Source organism: Propithecus coquereli, unplaced genomic scaffold (genome assembly GCF_000956105.1).
Source record: "Propithecus coquereli isolate 6110/MARCELLA unplaced genomic scaffold, Pcoq_1.0 Scaffold344, whole genome shotgun sequence".
In the NCBI taxonomy this organism is placed as follows: domain Eukaryota; kingdom Metazoa; phylum Chordata; class Mammalia; order Primates; family Indriidae; genus Propithecus; species Propithecus coquereli.
Window position 1 is genome coordinate 774331 of NW_012149108.1, and position 18059 is coordinate 792389.

Sequence of the window (18059 nt, forward strand, 5' to 3'; positions counted from 1 at the left end):
GCTGTCAACTAGACATAACCTAGCAACACAAAAATAATGATTTTTAAAATGTTCTATTATTTAAAAAGGCAGAAGAGAAGTTTTAATATATTCAAGTAGCAAGATTTCCAAATGGTTTTTAAAAATAACTAGTTGTTTTTTTAAAAAATACATATTTACGGAAAAACAAAATTCAAAGGGCACACAGGATATTAAATAATAGATCCTCTCCATTCCTCCCCTTCCCTAGAGGTAAATAGTTTCTTGAGTATTTTCAAGGAATTTCTTTGCATATATAAGCATATGGGCAAATGTGTGTATATGTGTGTGAGTGTGTGTGTGTGTTTATATGCCTTTATTTTACACAAAGAGATTATATTATATATTAAACATACTTGGAAAACTGCTAATATTTACTGAACCTAAATTTATCTTTCCCAGTGACCCTGCAATCCTACTTTTAGCTATGGTTGTGCACCAAAAAACATGCACGTGACTCTTCATGGTGGCATTATTTAAAACAACTCAAAATAAAAATATCCCAAATGTTCATCAAGAATAAAATGAATAAACTGAGGTGGAGCCCCACAATGAAATATTATATAACAACAAAAAGAACCAACTACTACTACATGTAACAACATAGATGAATCTCACAAAGATTCTTTGAGCAAAGAAGCCAGATACTAAAAAGTACATACTGCATAATTACATTTATATTAAATTTCAAAGCAGGCAAAGCTGATCTATAAGAAGTTAGATACAAGGAACCACCTTTGGGAGGGTTGGTTAATAACTGGTAGGAAGCATGAAGGAGGCATGAGATGTTTGCTATGTTCTAAACCTTAATCTAGATGTTGATTACATGGTCAGGTTCACTTTGTAAAAACTCATTGAGCTATACAACTATGATTTATGCACTTTTCTATATATATACCATATTTCTTTTTCTTTTTTTCTGAGACAGAGTCTCACTCTGTTGCCTGGGCTAGAGTGCTGTGGCGTCAGCCTAGCTCACAGGAACCTCAAACTCCTGGGCTCAAGCAATCCTCCTGCCTCAGCCTCCTGAGTAGCTGGGACTACAGGCGTGTGCCACCATGCTTGGCTAATTTTTTCTATATATTTTTAGTTGTCCGATTAATTTCTATTTTTTTAGTAGAGACGGGGTCTCGCTCTTGCTCAGGCTGGTCTCGAACTCCTGACCTCGAGCAATCCTCCCACCTCAGCCTCCCAGAGTGCTAGGATTACAGGCGTGAGCCACCACGCCTGGCCCACTTTTCTGTATATATACCATATTTCAATAAAAAGGTATCAAAAAATTTCTTTAAAAGCTGGTTTTTAGCCTCCCAGCAATTTCCGTAGCAAATCAAATCACTACTCACTACTTGTCCATGGTGTGCCTAAAACTGTGGGTTTGATTCATTTATCCATTCATCCATGCACGAAATAGATATTAGGTGTCTGCTATGTCCCAGGCATTATGCTAGGTACTAATACACTGGTGAGTGAAAAAGAGGTCCTCAAGTCCTATGACATAGAGGAAAGAGTCATTAATTAAATAGTCATATACATAAATATAAAATTACAACTGTGTTAAAGGGTTATGATGAATTAAGGGTTAGTAGGCTAAACGCAGTGGCTCATGCCTGTAATCCTAGCACTTTGAGAGGCTGAAGCAGGAGGACTGCATAAGGCCAGGAGTTTGAGACCAGACTGGGCAACATAGGGAGACCTGTCTCTACAAAAAATTTAAAAATCAGCTTGGTATGGTGGCACATTCCTGCAGTCCCAGCTATTCAGGAGGCTAAGGTGGGAAGATCGCTTACACCTGTAAGTTTAAGATTACAGTGAGCTATGAGCACTGCACTCCAGCCTAGGCAACAAAGCAAGACCCTGTCTCTTAGAAGAAAAAAAAGGCAAGGAGAGGTTAGTAGCTCTGGGTCTAAAACTTTGAAACTTAACATGGTCCTACTGTAGCATCTAACGTGGGCCTCTGACTCCAGAGGGTCAAGGTTTCTCTGAGGAAACGGTGATTGAGTTGAGATCTGAAGAATGAGTAAAATTACTTAGATGAAGAAGACTTCTAGATTGAAGGAACAATATATGCAAAGATCCTGAGGTGAGAGCACTACATGTCTGCTGACGTGGAAGAAGGGTGGTGTGGTGGCAGCATAGAGAGCAAAGTGGAGCACCTCGGTCCCACAGGCTAGAGAGGGAGGCACGGCCGGATTATACTGGCTTTGTAGGCTATGTAAAGGACTGTGGCTTTTACCCTAGGAGCAAAGGGAGGACACTGAATAGTTTTAATTAAGAAAGGAGATAACATGACTGGATTTACATTTTCTAAAATCTCACATTGAAATGGGGAGAAGTGATTCAGGAGAGGAAAGACTGGATACAGGAAAACCAGTTAGGAGGCTACTAAAGTTGTCTAGGCAAAAGATGACTCTTTCTTAATCTAAAAAGATGATTCTTTCTTTATCTGAAAAAAAAAAGTGGAAATGAGAATTGAATGAACTTGAGAGATATTTAGGAGTGTAAAACTGATAGAACTTAGTAATAGAGCTTGAATACAGTAAGTAAAAGAGGAATCTTTTAAAGATTACTCAGGTATCTGGCTTGCACAATTAGATGAAGAGGGAATATTGAAAGATGATCAAATTTGGTGGGAGGAGGTGAGAAGGGGAGAAATTATGGGTTCAGTTTTGGACATGTTGTGTTTGAGATACCTTTGAGATATGTAAATGGCAGTCAAAGTGGCAGTTAAGATACAGCTGGCCCTCCATATGTGTGGGTTCTGTATTTGTGGATTCAACCAACCGAGGACTGAAAATATTTGGGGAAAAAAAATGAGTGTCTCTATCTGTACTGAACATGTACAGATTTTTTTCTTGTCATTATTCCCTAAACAATACAGTATAACAATTATTTACCTAGCACTTACATTGTATTAGGTATTATAAGTAATCCTGAGATGATTTAAAGTATATGGGAGGATGTGTGTAGGTTATATGCAAATACTATGCCCTTTTATATAAGAACTTGAGCATCCACAGATTTTGGTATCTGAGGTGGGGGGTTTCAGAATCAATTCCCCAAGGATACTGAGAAATGATTATATCTCAGTCCAGAGCTTAGAGGAGAAGTCTGGAATAGACATATAAATTTCTTCTCAGCTGGCAGTTTAGGCTTAAAATAATTTTTAAAAAAGGTATAAATTTCTGAGTTGCCTGAGAATAAATAGTAAGCTATGGTTACAGGTGAAATCACCTGGGAGAGAAAAGAAGACCTCGGATTGAATCTTGAGGAATTCCAACATCCAATGGATTGCTAGAAGTGGATGAACCTGTATAGGAGACTAAGAAAGAATAACCACAGAGAAAGGAAAAAAAATATGAGAATGTGATGTCACAGAAGCAAAAGAAGGAGAGGGTGTTAAGAATAAGAAAGTCATCGGCAGTGCTGGGTAGTATCAGAACACAGAGTTGTGCAGCAGAAGGGTCGTGGGTCCACAATAGTGCTAAGAGTTTGAGTTAAATAAAGACTTTTTTTTTTTTTTTTTGAGACAGAGTCTCACTATTTTGCCCGGGATAGAGTGAGTGCCGTGGCGTCATCCTAGCTCACAGCAACCTCAAACTCCCGGGTTCAAGCGATCCTTCTGCCTCAGCCTCCCGAGTAGCTGGGACTACAGGCATGCGCCACCATGCCCGGCTAATTATTTCTATATATTTTTAGTTGTCCGGCTAATTTCTTTCTATTTTTAGTAGAGACGGGGTCTCACTCTTGCTCAGGCTGGTTTTGAACTCCTGAGCTCAAACAATCCGCTTGCCTTGGCCTCCCAGAGAGCTAGGATTACAGGTGTGAGCCACCGCGCCTGGCCAAATAAAGACTTTTAAAAGCTGTTGGATTTAGTAACAGTACTAATCCTGACAAGAGCTGCTTCAGTGGTGTGATAGGGGTGAAAGCCATATTAGAGGGAATATGGAATGAGCAGGAGATGCTGTGGTGGTTATAAACAATTCTATCACCATTCTAAGTTAAGAGTTTAGTTTAAGAAAGCAAAACTTATACAGAGATTACAAAAAAATAGATACAATGCTACAAAGTTTTACTAATTCTTTGAATGCTACAGAAATCCAAGAAAGGAAGGCTCTAAGTGGCTGGGTAACCCATGAAGTCTTTATAGAGAAGGAAAAATCTCAAACAGAGGATTTAAGGAAGTGCAAAATTGAGTGACTGAAAAATGCTCATGTATTCTTCTCATGTAATTTCCATTTCCATTATGTGAGAAGAATACACAGTTGCGGAGGTTGGAAGTGGGACTGGGTGGGAACGTTAAAAATAAACCAAGAGATATGGACATAGTCCTCTATTTTGTAATACAGGCTCAACACTGAATTACTAATATTTAGGACTGGATAATCTGTGTCCTAGTCTCTCCTCCTTTTTGCTGCCAACCTGTGGGCCAAACAATTATAGTGGAGGGTTGGTAGGGAAAAGAGAGAGTAAGAATCATAAATCAGTTGTTTTGCTTGCTGGTTTTGGATGATATTGTATGAGAGGTGGGTATGAGTAAAATCAATAGCTAAAATGTAATTTTATATTATTTGTGATTTTGAGGCAGTCTGACAGAGTGGAAGAGAACACAGACTTTAGAACTGGAGTGAATCAGGTCTGAATACTAACTCTGTCTCCTACTACCTACATAGCACCGGAAATGCAATCAATCTCTCTGCACCCCAGTTTTTCATTTATAAAATGGGGGAAACAATAAATTTCTTGGCAAAGTTATTTCTGGTTTAAAGATGCAATGGTAGTGCTTGACTCATAGGAATCTACTAAATGGTGGCTAATATAGTTTTATTAATACTATAATATAAAACAGGAAATATATTCGAACAGATAACTTTGTATACCTAAGATGGGGATGTTGTATTTACTGGTGAGCCCTAATTTACATTTAGGTATTTATCTACAAGAAAGTGGAAAGCATCAGATAGCAAAGTTTAGTGTTTGGACTTATTTTGAAATAAACATATTTGTCTCACAGACTTTTACAACTAACGATATTAAACATATAACTATTCAATAAATATTGTAAAAGTCAAAATATATTCTTTCTTTGTATTATGGCTAATTTTGTAAAGGAGAAAAAAAGAAACAAAATAAGAGAAAAAAGGGAAAAAGTAAACCAGAAAAATAAAACAAGCACTAAAGTTAAGAGTGAGAAAAGAACAGAGGACAAGAATGTCTAAAGAGATCAGAGAGACAGACACAAGACAGACAGACAGAGAAGAGACAGTCAGGTGAGAGCTGTGACGGACAACCTGTCACATCTCCACATCCTCTATAGCCCTTCCTTCACTATTCCTTTCTGATGGCCTAAACCAAAGTACTCTAAGCCTCTTCCTTTGCCTGTTCAGGCCACTGCTACCATCTCTCCCAGCAAGCTTTGCCTCCCAGGAGTCTCCTAACCAGTATGTAACTTGAAAATAGAGCTGGTATTGCTGCACAGTGCCCCAGGCCACTTTCTCTCAGTTATTAAAAACAAAACAAAACAAAAAACATCCATAATTGCCTCTGTTAAACTACAGACACCTTGTGACAGAAATGAGGAAGTATATTTATAGAACACTGGGATTTTCTTTGGGAATGCTTTTTTAAGAGGTATCTTTGAAAAACTTTATCATCTTAAGAGATAAAAAGAGTGATGGATATAACTTAAGAAAATATGCCAAAGGCTAAGGGAAATTAAACCAAGGGAAAAATCTAGACTCTGAGATAACTAACCCCGATTTATTTAGTATCTCTTCTTACTGTGTGCTGAGGGCCATCTCCATTATCTCTCATGTAGAAAGGCTTGAGTGCCAACGGATAATTAATGATGAAGACTGGTATGTTGCCACAGTGCTTCAACAGGTACTTTTCATGTTCAGTTTGTAGATCAATACCCCACTGTAATGAGAAAAAAAAAATGACCAAAGGAGAAGACAGAGCTGAAACATACAATTAAAAACCTGAAAATAGGTTAGGCAAGGTGGCTCACACTTATAATCCTAGCACTCTGGGAGAGCGGGGTGGGAGGATCACTTGAGGTCCCTGACCAGCCTGAGCAAGATCAAGACCCCATCTCTACAAAAATAGAAAAAATTAGCCAGGCATGGTGGCGCACACCTGTAGTCCCAGCTACTCACGAGGCTGAGGCAGGAGGATCAACTGAGCCAGGAGTTCGAGGTTGCAGTGAGCTATGATCATGCTGCTCCACTCTAGCCAGAGTGACAGAGAGCGCCTCTGTCTCAAAAAACAAAAACAAACCTGAAAATAACCTACATCAGTTCCAAAGACTTCTTTTCCCTGAGGCTCAGTGATGTGTGGAGCTGTCTGCTGAGGTGACACAGCTGACTAAACTAAGGAGAAACATTTGTTAACAAAACAGCCCAAGGCCTGGAAAGATGAAAGCTAAAGCCAACAGATAAACATTGTTTCTGTCCCCCGTCTCAGGGAGCAGCATTCAGCAGACGAATAGCACCTGCAGGAAAACAAAGTACATTTTCCAAGGGGATAAAAAGTGACTTCAGAATCACAGTTTTTATTAATATTGCCTATAGTTTCTTCCACAGTTACTATTCCTAGGTCTCAGGAAATTAAATGACAGAAGATAATATTCCTACTATTGAGCCTGTCTTTGGCTAGATGGCTTGTCTTGGTGAATTTTTTTAAAAAATAGAGTCAACTCATATATCAGATGCTCTTTGATGAATATTTAATAATATTGTTCAATCTATTTGTTTGGCAAATAACTATTAAATTCAAAGTACCATGCTAGATACTGGATATAATGGTGAGAAAAACAGTTATAATCGCTGACTTCATGAAGCTTCCAGGGTAGAAGACAAACATTAAAAATTACAAAAAGAGTTAACTGATTATAAATGAGCACTGGTTACTATTATACCTTATAAGAGGATCTGACTTTAACTGGGGACTGGATTGGTATAAGGAATAGTTTGAAGACAAAGGTATTATATTCTTAATATCTTATTACTCCCACTTATCTGGCAATATCCTAACTACAGAAGAAAGGACTGGAATAGAAATGAGGAGCCCTGCCTCTAACATTATACGCATGCCCACTGATAAATCATGTGGACTCACCGGACCTACATCCTTGCCAACAAAATAAAGGACTTCCTTCACAGAAACAGGGAGTAGTACAGTGGTTGCCAGGGGCTGGGGAGTGGGGGAAATGAGGAGATAGATAAAAGAGTATGAACTTTAGTTATAAAATGAATGAACAAGTTTTGGGGATCTTAAGTTCACTGTAGGTGTTGACAGATGTGTTAATTATTTGATTGTGATAATAATCATTACACAATGTTATGCATATCAAATCATCAAGTAAATATTAAAAATGTACAATTTGTCAATTAAATATTTTAAAATTAAAAAAAAAAAAAAAAGGACTTCTTGGTCAGACACAGTGGCATGTGCCTGTAGTTCCAGATACTTGGGAGGCTAATGTGGGAGGATCACTTGAGCCCAGGAGTTCAAGTCCAGCCTGGGCAACGAAGTAACACCGCTGACTCTTTAAAAAAAGAAACAAAAGCAGTAGCCTTAAAAAAAAAAAAAAAAAAAAAAATCAGTGTTTTCCAAAGTGGCTCATAAACCAAAAGGCTCTATAAAGTTCAACTAAAAAAAAAATCTTTTAAATATGTTGCCTAAACTTATTTGATCACATAACCTCTTTTGTTTGTCACCTTTTAACATTATTACTCTGAATATACTTTGGGAAACACTGGACTAGTTGATTTCTACAGTAATATTCTGTGATTACCATTCTTTTTTAGATTTTTCATCTTGCTAAACTTGGGAGACTCCTTTATAATCCTTTAATCACTGCTATTCTAAATGATACAATTCTATTAATATTTCAAAATTAGTTTTCATTTTAAGTATTTGAACAAGGTCGAGCAAACATCAAACAAAGGCTTGTACACGTGAGCAAACGCCATATGCTAATAAGAGAAATAAGATTATTTTGAAGCATTCTTAATAAAATAAGCTAAGGACAAGGACAAGAGGGAAACATTTTCTCTCTCACACACACACAGACACACACACAAAATACTACCTCTGGGGTGAAGGTAAAGTTCTGGGATGCTTGCTTTAAGATCTCCACTGCTTCGGTATAAGAAATGCTGGAAGGAAACAGGGTAAAAGCAGAGAACGGTCAATATCATGGGCTGCTGTTAACTAGTCCATCTTAAAACTAGAAAAAGTCTGTTCCCATACAGTCTGCGAGGTCATAAAGGAGTACTGAGTAGTCAGAAATTAAGGCTGATCTAATCCTATGAAAGTCTGATCTGCATGAAAAGAAGTGGCTATTCAATAACCCCACTCCTGATCTACGTGCAGCATACACAAAGGAGCTAGTCACTTAAGTAGGGATTTTCTCCGAATTCATGCTGTGCCAATGCCCTAAATAAAAGGTATGAAATACCGAGGCTGAAAGAGCAAAAGACTTTCCTAAAAGTCATCATTCATTCATTCATTTATCCAAGCAACATATATTTGGCACTTACTAGGTGTAGGTGCTAGGCACTATTCTAGACACTGGAGATACAGTAAACAAAAATAAAGCCCCAGTGTTCGTGGAGCCAATATTTGCGCACGTGCGTGTGTGTGTGTGTGTGTGTGTGTGTGTGTGTGTGTGAGAGAGAGAGAGAGAGAGAGAGAGAGAGTGTGATGAGGGGGTAGGGAGAGGGGAGACAGATAAACAAACAGGTAGTGCTATGAAGAAAACTAAAGCAGTAAGAAGACAGAGGGTGTTTGGGGGTGCCATTATAGATAAAGAAAGGCCTCACCAAATCGGTGACATTGGAACAGAAACCTCCATCAAGTAAGGAAATGAATCATACAGATATCTTGGGAAGAGTATGTAGGTGAAAGGAGCAGTAAGTACAAGGACTCAAAGTGAGGAACAGTTTGCCTTGTCTAAGGAACAAAAAGGTCAGTGCGACTGGAACATATTTAACAATGGGAAGAATGCCAGGAAATAACATAGGAAAGGCAGTCAGAAGTCAGATCATATGGACTTTTTCAGGCCACAGTTTGGGCCTGGTAATGTATTCTAAGCATTGTAAGACTGTTCAGGAAAAATATTTTTGGTTTTCTCAGTAAGATACCCTCACTTCCAAAGGAAGCCAAACCAAGGACTTGCTTTAACTGTGTGAATAGATAATATATCCATATAGTTTAAAAGAAAAAATCAAGACGTATCAAAGAGTATACATCTCCTTTCCATCCTGGTTTCACAGCCACCCAGTTCAGTTCCTCTCCTTTCACATAATCACTGTTGTTGGTTTCTTGAGTATGCTTCCAGAGGAATGAATATACATATATATGTAAGCAAATATTAATATACAACCTCCCTTTTTTGATAGATGTCAGCGATAGCATACATGCTATACATACTCTTTTATACCTTATTTTACTCAATAATGCACATTTCAGATCTTTCTATGAATATATGAAGAACTCCATTTTTTTTGTATTACATAATGTTCCATTTTGTGGATGTGTCACAATTAATTTAACCAGTGATCTAATGATGGATATTTCACGTTTCTAATCTTCTGGAATTACAAATCAAGGCTACAAGCCTGGGTGCAGTAGCACTCTGGGAGGTTGAGGCAGGAGGATAGCCTGAGCTCAGGAGTTTGAGACCATCCTGAGCAAGAGCGAGACTCCGTCTCTACTAAAAATAGAAAAAATTAGCTGGGTTGGTGGTGCCTGTCAATAGTCCCAGCTACGTAGGAGGCTGAGGCAGGAGGATCACTGGAATTTGGAGGATCACCAGGAATTTGAGGTTGCTGTGAGCTAGGCTGACGCCACGGCACTTGCCTGGGAAACAAGAGTGAGACTCTCTCAAAAAAAGACTATATATTCCTAATTAATGCTATTACAAATAATTCTTATACACTAATTTTATACATGGAAAAAGTGAAATTGTTGGATCAAAATGTGTCACCTTTATATTTTCTGAAAGATTTTGCCAAAGATATTGCTCCTTTTTTATAGGGTTATACCAATTTATGCCTAATGGTAACATATGAAAGTGTTAGTTTCCTTGCAAACTGCAGGGAAAATACTGCGACAGTATTTTGAATGATTAAAAACAATGCACAAACTTTCTGAAGGACCTTGAGCTCAAAAAATAACTTACCTAGCACAAACTTATTCTCTGAAGCAAAAGTGAATTTCATGCCTACAATAACTAGAAAAGAGTTGTATTGTATCTTACAGTACAAATAAAGTCCCCAAACCAATGTTTTGAATGATAGGTTTTTTCAAAGATGAAAATTCTATTCAAATTAAAATCTAGTATTAAATAACAAGTTATTTCTAAGGTAATGGTGGCGGTGTTGCTGGTGGTGGTATTGGTAATAGTCATAATAATAATTTCAAAATTAGCATAATAAAGATGGGAAACTGAAGCTTAGAGAGAATCAATAACTTTTCAAAGATCACTCATATAAGTAAGCACTAACCCCTGATCTGCTGACTACAGAGTAAGCTTTTAACTGCTAAGATAATGCCTAAAACAACTGGAGTTTCATACAGTTAATCAAAACAAAAAATAATGGCCTCTGGGTTCTTCCTCTGACTCTACCACTTACTAGCTATGTAAGTCACTTCAACCCAGCATGTTATTAATTTTTATGATGTGTTATATACAAATGTAAAAATTAAGCCTCTGCACTTGTAAAATAAGGAGATTGGACTATCTTGTCTAATAGTAATTTTCTGTGCAGACATTCTATTGTTCTATTATATCAATTACTTGGTATAATCTACCAATTACACTGAGAAATATAAGAACAGTCAAAATAGGAAGCAGTAGGATTTTGTACCATTGTACCACTGTTATGTTACTGTGTTCTTATTAAGAAGAAATGACTCGCGGCCGGGCGCGGTGGCTCACGCCTGTAATCCTACCTCTCTGGGAGGCCGAGGAGGGCGGATTGTTTGAGCTCAGGAGTTCGAAACCAGCCTGAGCAAGAGCGAGACCCCGCCTTTACTAAAATTAGAGAGAAATTAATCGGCCAACTAAAAATGTATAGAAAAAATTAGCCGGGCATGGTGGCGCATGCCTGTAGTCCCAGCTACTCGGGAGGCTGGGCCAGTAGGATCATTTGAGCCCAGGAGTTTGAGGTTGCTATGAGCTAGGCTGACGCCACGGCACTCACTCTAGCCAGGGCAACAGAGTGAGACTGTCTCAAAAAAAAAAAAAAAAAAAGAAGAAATGACTCTCATGTGTAAATAACTCTTTTTATTACAGATCTTCCACCTCACTGCCCTCACATCTTAATTTGAAGTAGAGCTTTCAAGTTCAAATTACAGTTTTTGCACGGGATATCATTAGCGGCTTTCAACAACTCCCTCTACTAAGTATTTTTCTTGATATGTATAGAGAATAATATTTCTTCTCCTTTCCAGAAACTGTTTCCAAAGTGCTTTGAGGAAAGGAGGAAAAAACATTGGGATATAGCATGGTACGGCATCAAACTACCTTCTTGTTTCAAATTTTTCATTGTCGAATAAAGAAAATTCATTATTCTCAAGCTCTTGGAGTAAAATTGCTAAACTAAAGAGATCATTACTGTTACTCTTTCCTTCAAATTCACCCAGATAAAGGAAGAGCAAATAAAGAAGGTAAGTGCTCTATATTTTCAAAACCTTAATACTATAAAGGAACTATAAAATAACTGAATTCCATTTCTGCTTGATAAAGGCTAAATTCAATTACTACACAAGTTTCTTAAACAGTATATTTTCATATAAAACACTTTTAACAACACTTTAGAATATACCAAAATCTATTTATTCAAAAAAATACAAGTCATGTGGTGCCTCTATACGGATGGATTCACTAATTAATAGTTCAGTCTGCATAAAGGACAAGAGTTTCTTTGTTTTGCTATCTCCCTGTCTATTCTATTAGCTTTACTTTTTTAAGGATTATCTTAAAGGTAGATTCAGCCGCATCTCTATTTTCAGGCATTTCAGAGTCAATGCCTTAAAGAGTGTGAAGCAGCAGAAGGGTGATGACAAGGTCCTAGAGTGGGCACCACTACACAAATCATTTCTCAACTTTATTACCTCTGATGATATTAATTTAATAATCATCATTACCCCACTGTCACCATCCCACTATGCTTTTAGTGGCTACCCTTAGCATTTCATTTTTTAAATTTAAAACAATTTTTAATTTATTTTACTTATTTTTTTATAGATGGGGTCTCACTCTGTCACCCAGGCTGGAGTGCAATGGCATGATCATAGCTCACTGTAGCCTCCAACTCCTGGGCTCAAGTGATCCTTCCACCTCAGCTTCCTGAGTAGCTAGGCCTGGCTAATTTTTATAGAAGGAGTCCTGCTATTTTGCCCACGCTGGTCTTGAGCTCCTGACTTCAAACAATCCTCCTGCCTCAGCCTTGCCAGTGGCTAGCATTACACGTATGAGCCACCATGCTCAGCATCTTCTTATTGATCTTTTTTTTTAATTTTCTTCTTCTTTCTTTTTTTTTTTTTTAGAGATGGGATATTGCTATGTTGCCCAGGCTAGATCTGAACTGCTGGGCTCAAGCATTCCTCCTGCCACAACATCCCAGTAGCTGGGATTATAGGCATATCCTTAACACTTTAACATGCAGGTCTGATTTAACAAATCTAATCAGTATCCCTCCCTTCCTTTCTAACAACACAAGGACTGATGTACTTCAACTACGAACAATACCGCTTCGATTTTACATGTAATTGCTGCCCAGTATTTTAGTTCTAAGGTAACTTATTTTCTTTCAATGATGTTAAGATATTATCATTCTATTGTCATTATTGTTATTTGAACTTCCTGAGGATCTGATTTATTGCGTCTGCTGTTCTTGCCTATGGTAGGTTGTTTCCCCAGGTGTTTCAGAGTTTGGACTGTGAGATTATCTTCAGCAGTTCGTTTTGAGAATATCATGCCACCTGGGGTGAGGGTGTAAACCTCAAGATTGGTTCTGTATTTGCTTCTACAGGTACTCCAGGTTATCTCCAACCCAAGACAACTTTTTATTTTAACATCCTGGCGTGAGGATTCTTGGACTACACAGGAACTATAAATTCAAACTCTAGGTTCACTTAAGGGCAGACTGTGGCTGCAAATTCTCAATGCAGACTATTTTTTTGCCTCTACCCTTAAGCTCATGTCAAAGCACATACAATTCTTTATAAAGTCCCTACGATGGCTAGCTGAATTTTCTGTTTGTTTCCTTGTTTTCTAGTTGGCTTTTTCATTAATGGTGTGGTCCTCGGACAGTTCTAGCTTTGGGTGTATGTGTATTTCTGGGGATGTCTCAATTCTAATTCACTATGCTTAAGTCTACTCTTATGTCCTCTCAAGGGTTTCAAAATCTCTAGTTTCAAACACTGGAAAACCACCCTCCATCCTCCCTACCCTCTACCTTGAGAATCTTCAGCATCATGTCAATTATGCACATCATTCTGGTACTTGGTTTCTTCTTCAATTCTAGCACCTGGAACATCTCTTACTTTCTAGTGAACTCAACGATGCATTAAAGGATTTTATAAAATTTTAACTATCATTTTTAGATGTTTTATAGCAAGAGTGTTTTCAAGTTATCTAGTTTGACATATTGCTTGAAAGAGCATGGTCATTTGATCCTTTCAACAATATAAGACAGAGGAGGTATTTTTTTATAGATGAGGAAACAGGAGTTAAAAGATAAAAATTTACTATCAATCAAGTTCATAGTTGTAATTAAGTAATTATTCATGTAAATATTTAACTGTTCATCTTTTTCTCTAGATTTTAAATTCCATAAATGGATGAATCAATGTCTGTTTTCACTACTGAATTCTCAATAACTAGCACAGTACCTAACTCACAGTAGGAAGTCAGTAAATATTGTTGAAAAATATTAATTTGGCTGGGCGCAGTGGTTCACGGAGGCCAAGGTGGGAGGATCACTTGAGGCCAGGAGTTTGAGACCAGCCGGAGCAACATAGCAAGACCCTATCTCTACAAAAAATAGAAAAATTAGCTGGGCATGGTGGCAAGTGCCTATAGTCCCAGCTACTCAGGAGGCTGAGGCAGGAAGACAGCTTGAGCCTAACAGCTTGAGGCTGCTGTGAGCTATGATGATGATGATGATGCCAGCACACTCTAGCCTGGGCAACAGAATGAGACCCTTTCTCAAAAAAAAAAAAAAAGAAAAAAGAAAGGAAAAAAAAAGAAAAATACTAATTCATTCATTAATGGCTAGTAAATGGTAGAGCAAGATTAGCATCCAGGTCCTCTGAATCACAGTCCACTACACTCAGTGAATAAAGTAAATAGTGATATGAGTCAATAAGAAATCTGACAGAGAGGACCCAGCCTGAAGAGGAATCTTTACCGCCATAGCTACTCAAAAATCATTTATTAATTCACTCAGTTATTCACTAAATATTAATAGTAGGCAATTTAAATACAACCCCTGACCTCACAAAGGTCTAATAATAGACTAAACAATCACACATAGAAATTTATTTAAAATTTAAAAATTTTTTAATTGACAAAACTGTATATATTTATGGTTTATAATGTGATGTTTTGATATATGTATACATTGTGGAATGATTATATCAAGGTAATTAACATATTCATCACCTTACATACTTACCAAGGCTTTTTTATTGAGAATATTTAAAATCTACTCTTTTAACTATTTTGAAATATATATTATTATTAACCATGGTCACCTTGTTATGCAATAAATCTTGAAAACTTATTATTCCTCGCCAACTGATATACTATACCCCCAAGTCAAGTTCTCCCCAACCCCCTTCCACTCCCCCAGCCTCTGGTAACCACCATTCTCTTTTCTACTTTTATAAATCTGACCTTTTTAGATTCTACATACAAATGAAATCACGAGGAATTTGTCTTTCTGTGCCTGACTTATTTTACTTAGCATAATGTCCTCCAGATTTATCCACATTTTTACAACAACACTTAAGCTGATTCCCTATCCTGGTTACTGTGAATAATGCTGCAATGAACATGGGAGTACAGATATTTCTTTGACATATTGATTTCAAATTCTTTTGGATATATAACCAGAGGTGGGATTGCTGGGTCATACACCTCCATACTGTTCTCCACAATGGCTACACTAATTCACATTCCCACTAACAGTGTACCAAGGTTCTGAAACTCCACATCCTTGTCAATACTTGTTATCTTTTGACTTTTTGATAACTGACATTCTAACAGGTGTGGGGTGATATCTCATTTTGGTTTTAATTTGAGTTTTCCTGATGATTAGTGATGTTGAACATTTTTTCTTATACTCATTGGCCAGTTGTATCTTACACAAATGTAAAACATCTGTGATGAGTGTCTGTCTGCCTGGGTGGAGCCTTGAGATGGGCTCTGAGGCTGGGTGGGGTGGCTGGCCTATAGGAACTCAAGCCAGTTAGAACTTCCCACTGAGCTTCTGCAGCAACTAGCTGGGCTTTGTGAGTGGGCTATGCCATTGGCTGGTATCTCTGCTCTTGGCTGGTATCTCTGACTGGGCACCACTGCTGGCAAGAACACAGAGCTACCACCAAGATCTGGCTGCTATGAGGCCTGTCCCCTTTCTTTGTTCTTTCCTGACCCCAGGAGGTCTAGCCTTGACCTTACCCCCTAGGGCTCCCCATGAGCGAGACAGGAGTGGGCCTCCTGGGAAGCGTCCCAGAATGCTGGGGAAGCAGGATAGCTGTCTCTGGCTCTCTTTGCCCACTGTAGAAACCTTGGGCCCAGGGGAATCCTCTTTGTGTGGCACTGTGTTGACTTGGGGGAGGGGGAGAGGTACTCAAAATGAGACCAATTCCTCTTACCCTACTAATCCACTTTTTTTGTTCTGTGGTCCATGTGGGTGTCTCAGTTTTATTCCCAAGTTCTGAGATTTTCATAAAGGTGTGCTTGTCTTGTTGATAGTTGCTAATTGGATTTTCTGGGGGGGGGGGTGGAGTGAAGCCTAGAACCTCCTATTCACCATCTTGCTGATGTCACTCTCCCCATAAATTTAAACAATAACTATGATTTGTGTTATGCAGAATGAATCATCATGATGACAATGATTGAAATGGCACAGACCACGAGGTCATTTCCCAACCACAGTATTTTATAAACAAGGACTCTGAAGTATAAGAGTTAAGTGATACATAAAGGTCGTAAGGATCCTCGGGGACCCACAACTACTCTATCATTAATTTCTGGTACCCTGTCGAATATATAAAGTGGTTAAAAGCATAGGCTCTGAAATCAGATGAATATGAGCTTGAGTCCCCATTTTATCTTTTACTCTTCTAATCTCTTTGTGCTGCTTCTCCACCTACAAAATGGGAATAAGAACCACTCAGAGTTGTCAAGATAAAATGAATTACTAATTTATGTAAAGTTTATCATTGTCTAGCTTATAGTAAATATCTTATTCTTTATATAGGAGTTGGATAATGAAGATCTTCTCCTTGTTTTTTAATCACCAGCACAGATTCCTTGGGAGGCCCAAGTTACTTCTTTCCTCATCTACTTTATTCCTACTTTTATCAATATGCTCATGCTCGGAACTCTCTTGTAAATTCCAGACCCATATTTTCAACTGCCTACTCAACATCTACAATTGGATGTCTGAAAAGCATCTTAATATGTCTGGGTTCCTGATATCACCCCCTTCACTCCCAAACCTCCCCCCACTACCTTTTTTTTTTTTTTTTTTGGAGACAGAGTCTCACTCTGTTGCCTGGGCTAGAGTGCCGTGGCATCAGCCCAGCTCACAGCAACCTCAAACTCCTGGGCTCAAGTAATCCTTCTGCCTCAGCCTCCTGAGTAGTTGGGACTTCACGCATGTACCAACATGCTCGGCTAATTTTTTCGGTATATTTTTAGTTGTCCGGCTAATTTCTTTCTATTTTTAGTAGAGACGGGGTCTCACTCTTGCTCAGGCTGGTCTTGAACTCCTGACCTTGAGCGATCCTCCCGCCTCAGTCTCCCAGAGTGCCAGGATTACAGGCATGAGCCACTGCGCCCGGCCCCCTCCACTACTCATAGCTTTCCCAATTTCATTTAATGGCAACTCCATTTTTGCAGCTGTATGAGATAAAAAGCTTAAAGTTACCCTTGACTCCTTTCTCTGTCTCTTTCTTTCTCACCCTCAGTAAATCCTGTTTGCTCGATCTTTAAAATATATCCAGAATAGGACAACTCTCACCACCATCTTAGTCTGTGATGATTAATTTTATGTGTCAATTTGGCTGGGCCATGGTCTCCAGGTATTTGGTCAAATATTATACTGAATGTTTCTTGAAGGTGTTTTTTGGATAAGATTAATGTTTACATCATTGCACTTTGAATAAAGTAGATTACCCTCCATAATGTGGGTGGACCTAATCCAATCATTTGGAGGCTTTACTAGAACAAAGACTGACCTCCTCCTGAGAAAGAAGGAATTATGCCAGGAGGCTGCCTTTGGACTGAACTGCAAACTCTTGCCCGAGTTTCTAGTCTGTCAGCTTACAGCATCAGATTTGGAACTCATCAAGCCTCTGCAATGCTGTGAACCAATTCCTTAAATAAATTCCCCCTGCCCCCGGAATCCTGACTAATACTTGGCCCAAATCACCATTAACTCTCACCTAGATGGCTGCGATAGTCTCCTAATTAGTCTCTGCTCTGAAATTCTTGTCTTGCTATAACCCACACTGTGTGTATTTTTTAAAGTTTCTTTTTTAATCAAGCCAAATTTTGATTACAAATTTAGCATAAGTTTGAATTGTAGAAGTACAGCTAATAGGCCAGGCACGGTGGCTCACGCCTGTAATCCTAGCACTCCGGGAGGCCGAGGTGGGTGGATTGTTTGAGCTCAGGAGTTCGAGACCAGCCTGAGCAAGAGCAAGACCCAATCTCTACTAAAAATAGAAAGAAATTAATTGGACAACTAAAAATATATAGAAAAAATTAGCCGGGCACAGTGGCGCATGCCTGTAGT

At 38.4% G+C, this 18059-nt stretch overlaps 1 protein-coding gene across 1 annotated transcript in view; it reads right to left on the bottom strand.

Annotated features, from left to right (window-relative positions):
• Window positions 1-18059, bottom strand: part of NARS2 (asparaginyl-tRNA synthetase 2, mitochondrial (putative)) — a 128305-nt gene that overhangs the window by 20579 nt on the left and 89667 nt on the right. Inside the window, exons 7-9 of the mRNA XM_012651001.1 lie at window positions 10837-10844; window positions 8111-8177; window positions 5797-5934 (exon numbers count right to left, since the gene is read on the bottom strand). Of these exons, the coding sequence (XP_012506455.1) occupies window positions 5797-5934; window positions 8111-8177; window positions 10837-10844 (213 nt within the window). The remainder of the gene's footprint in view (window positions 1-5796; window positions 5935-8110; window positions 8178-10836; window positions 10845-18059) is intronic.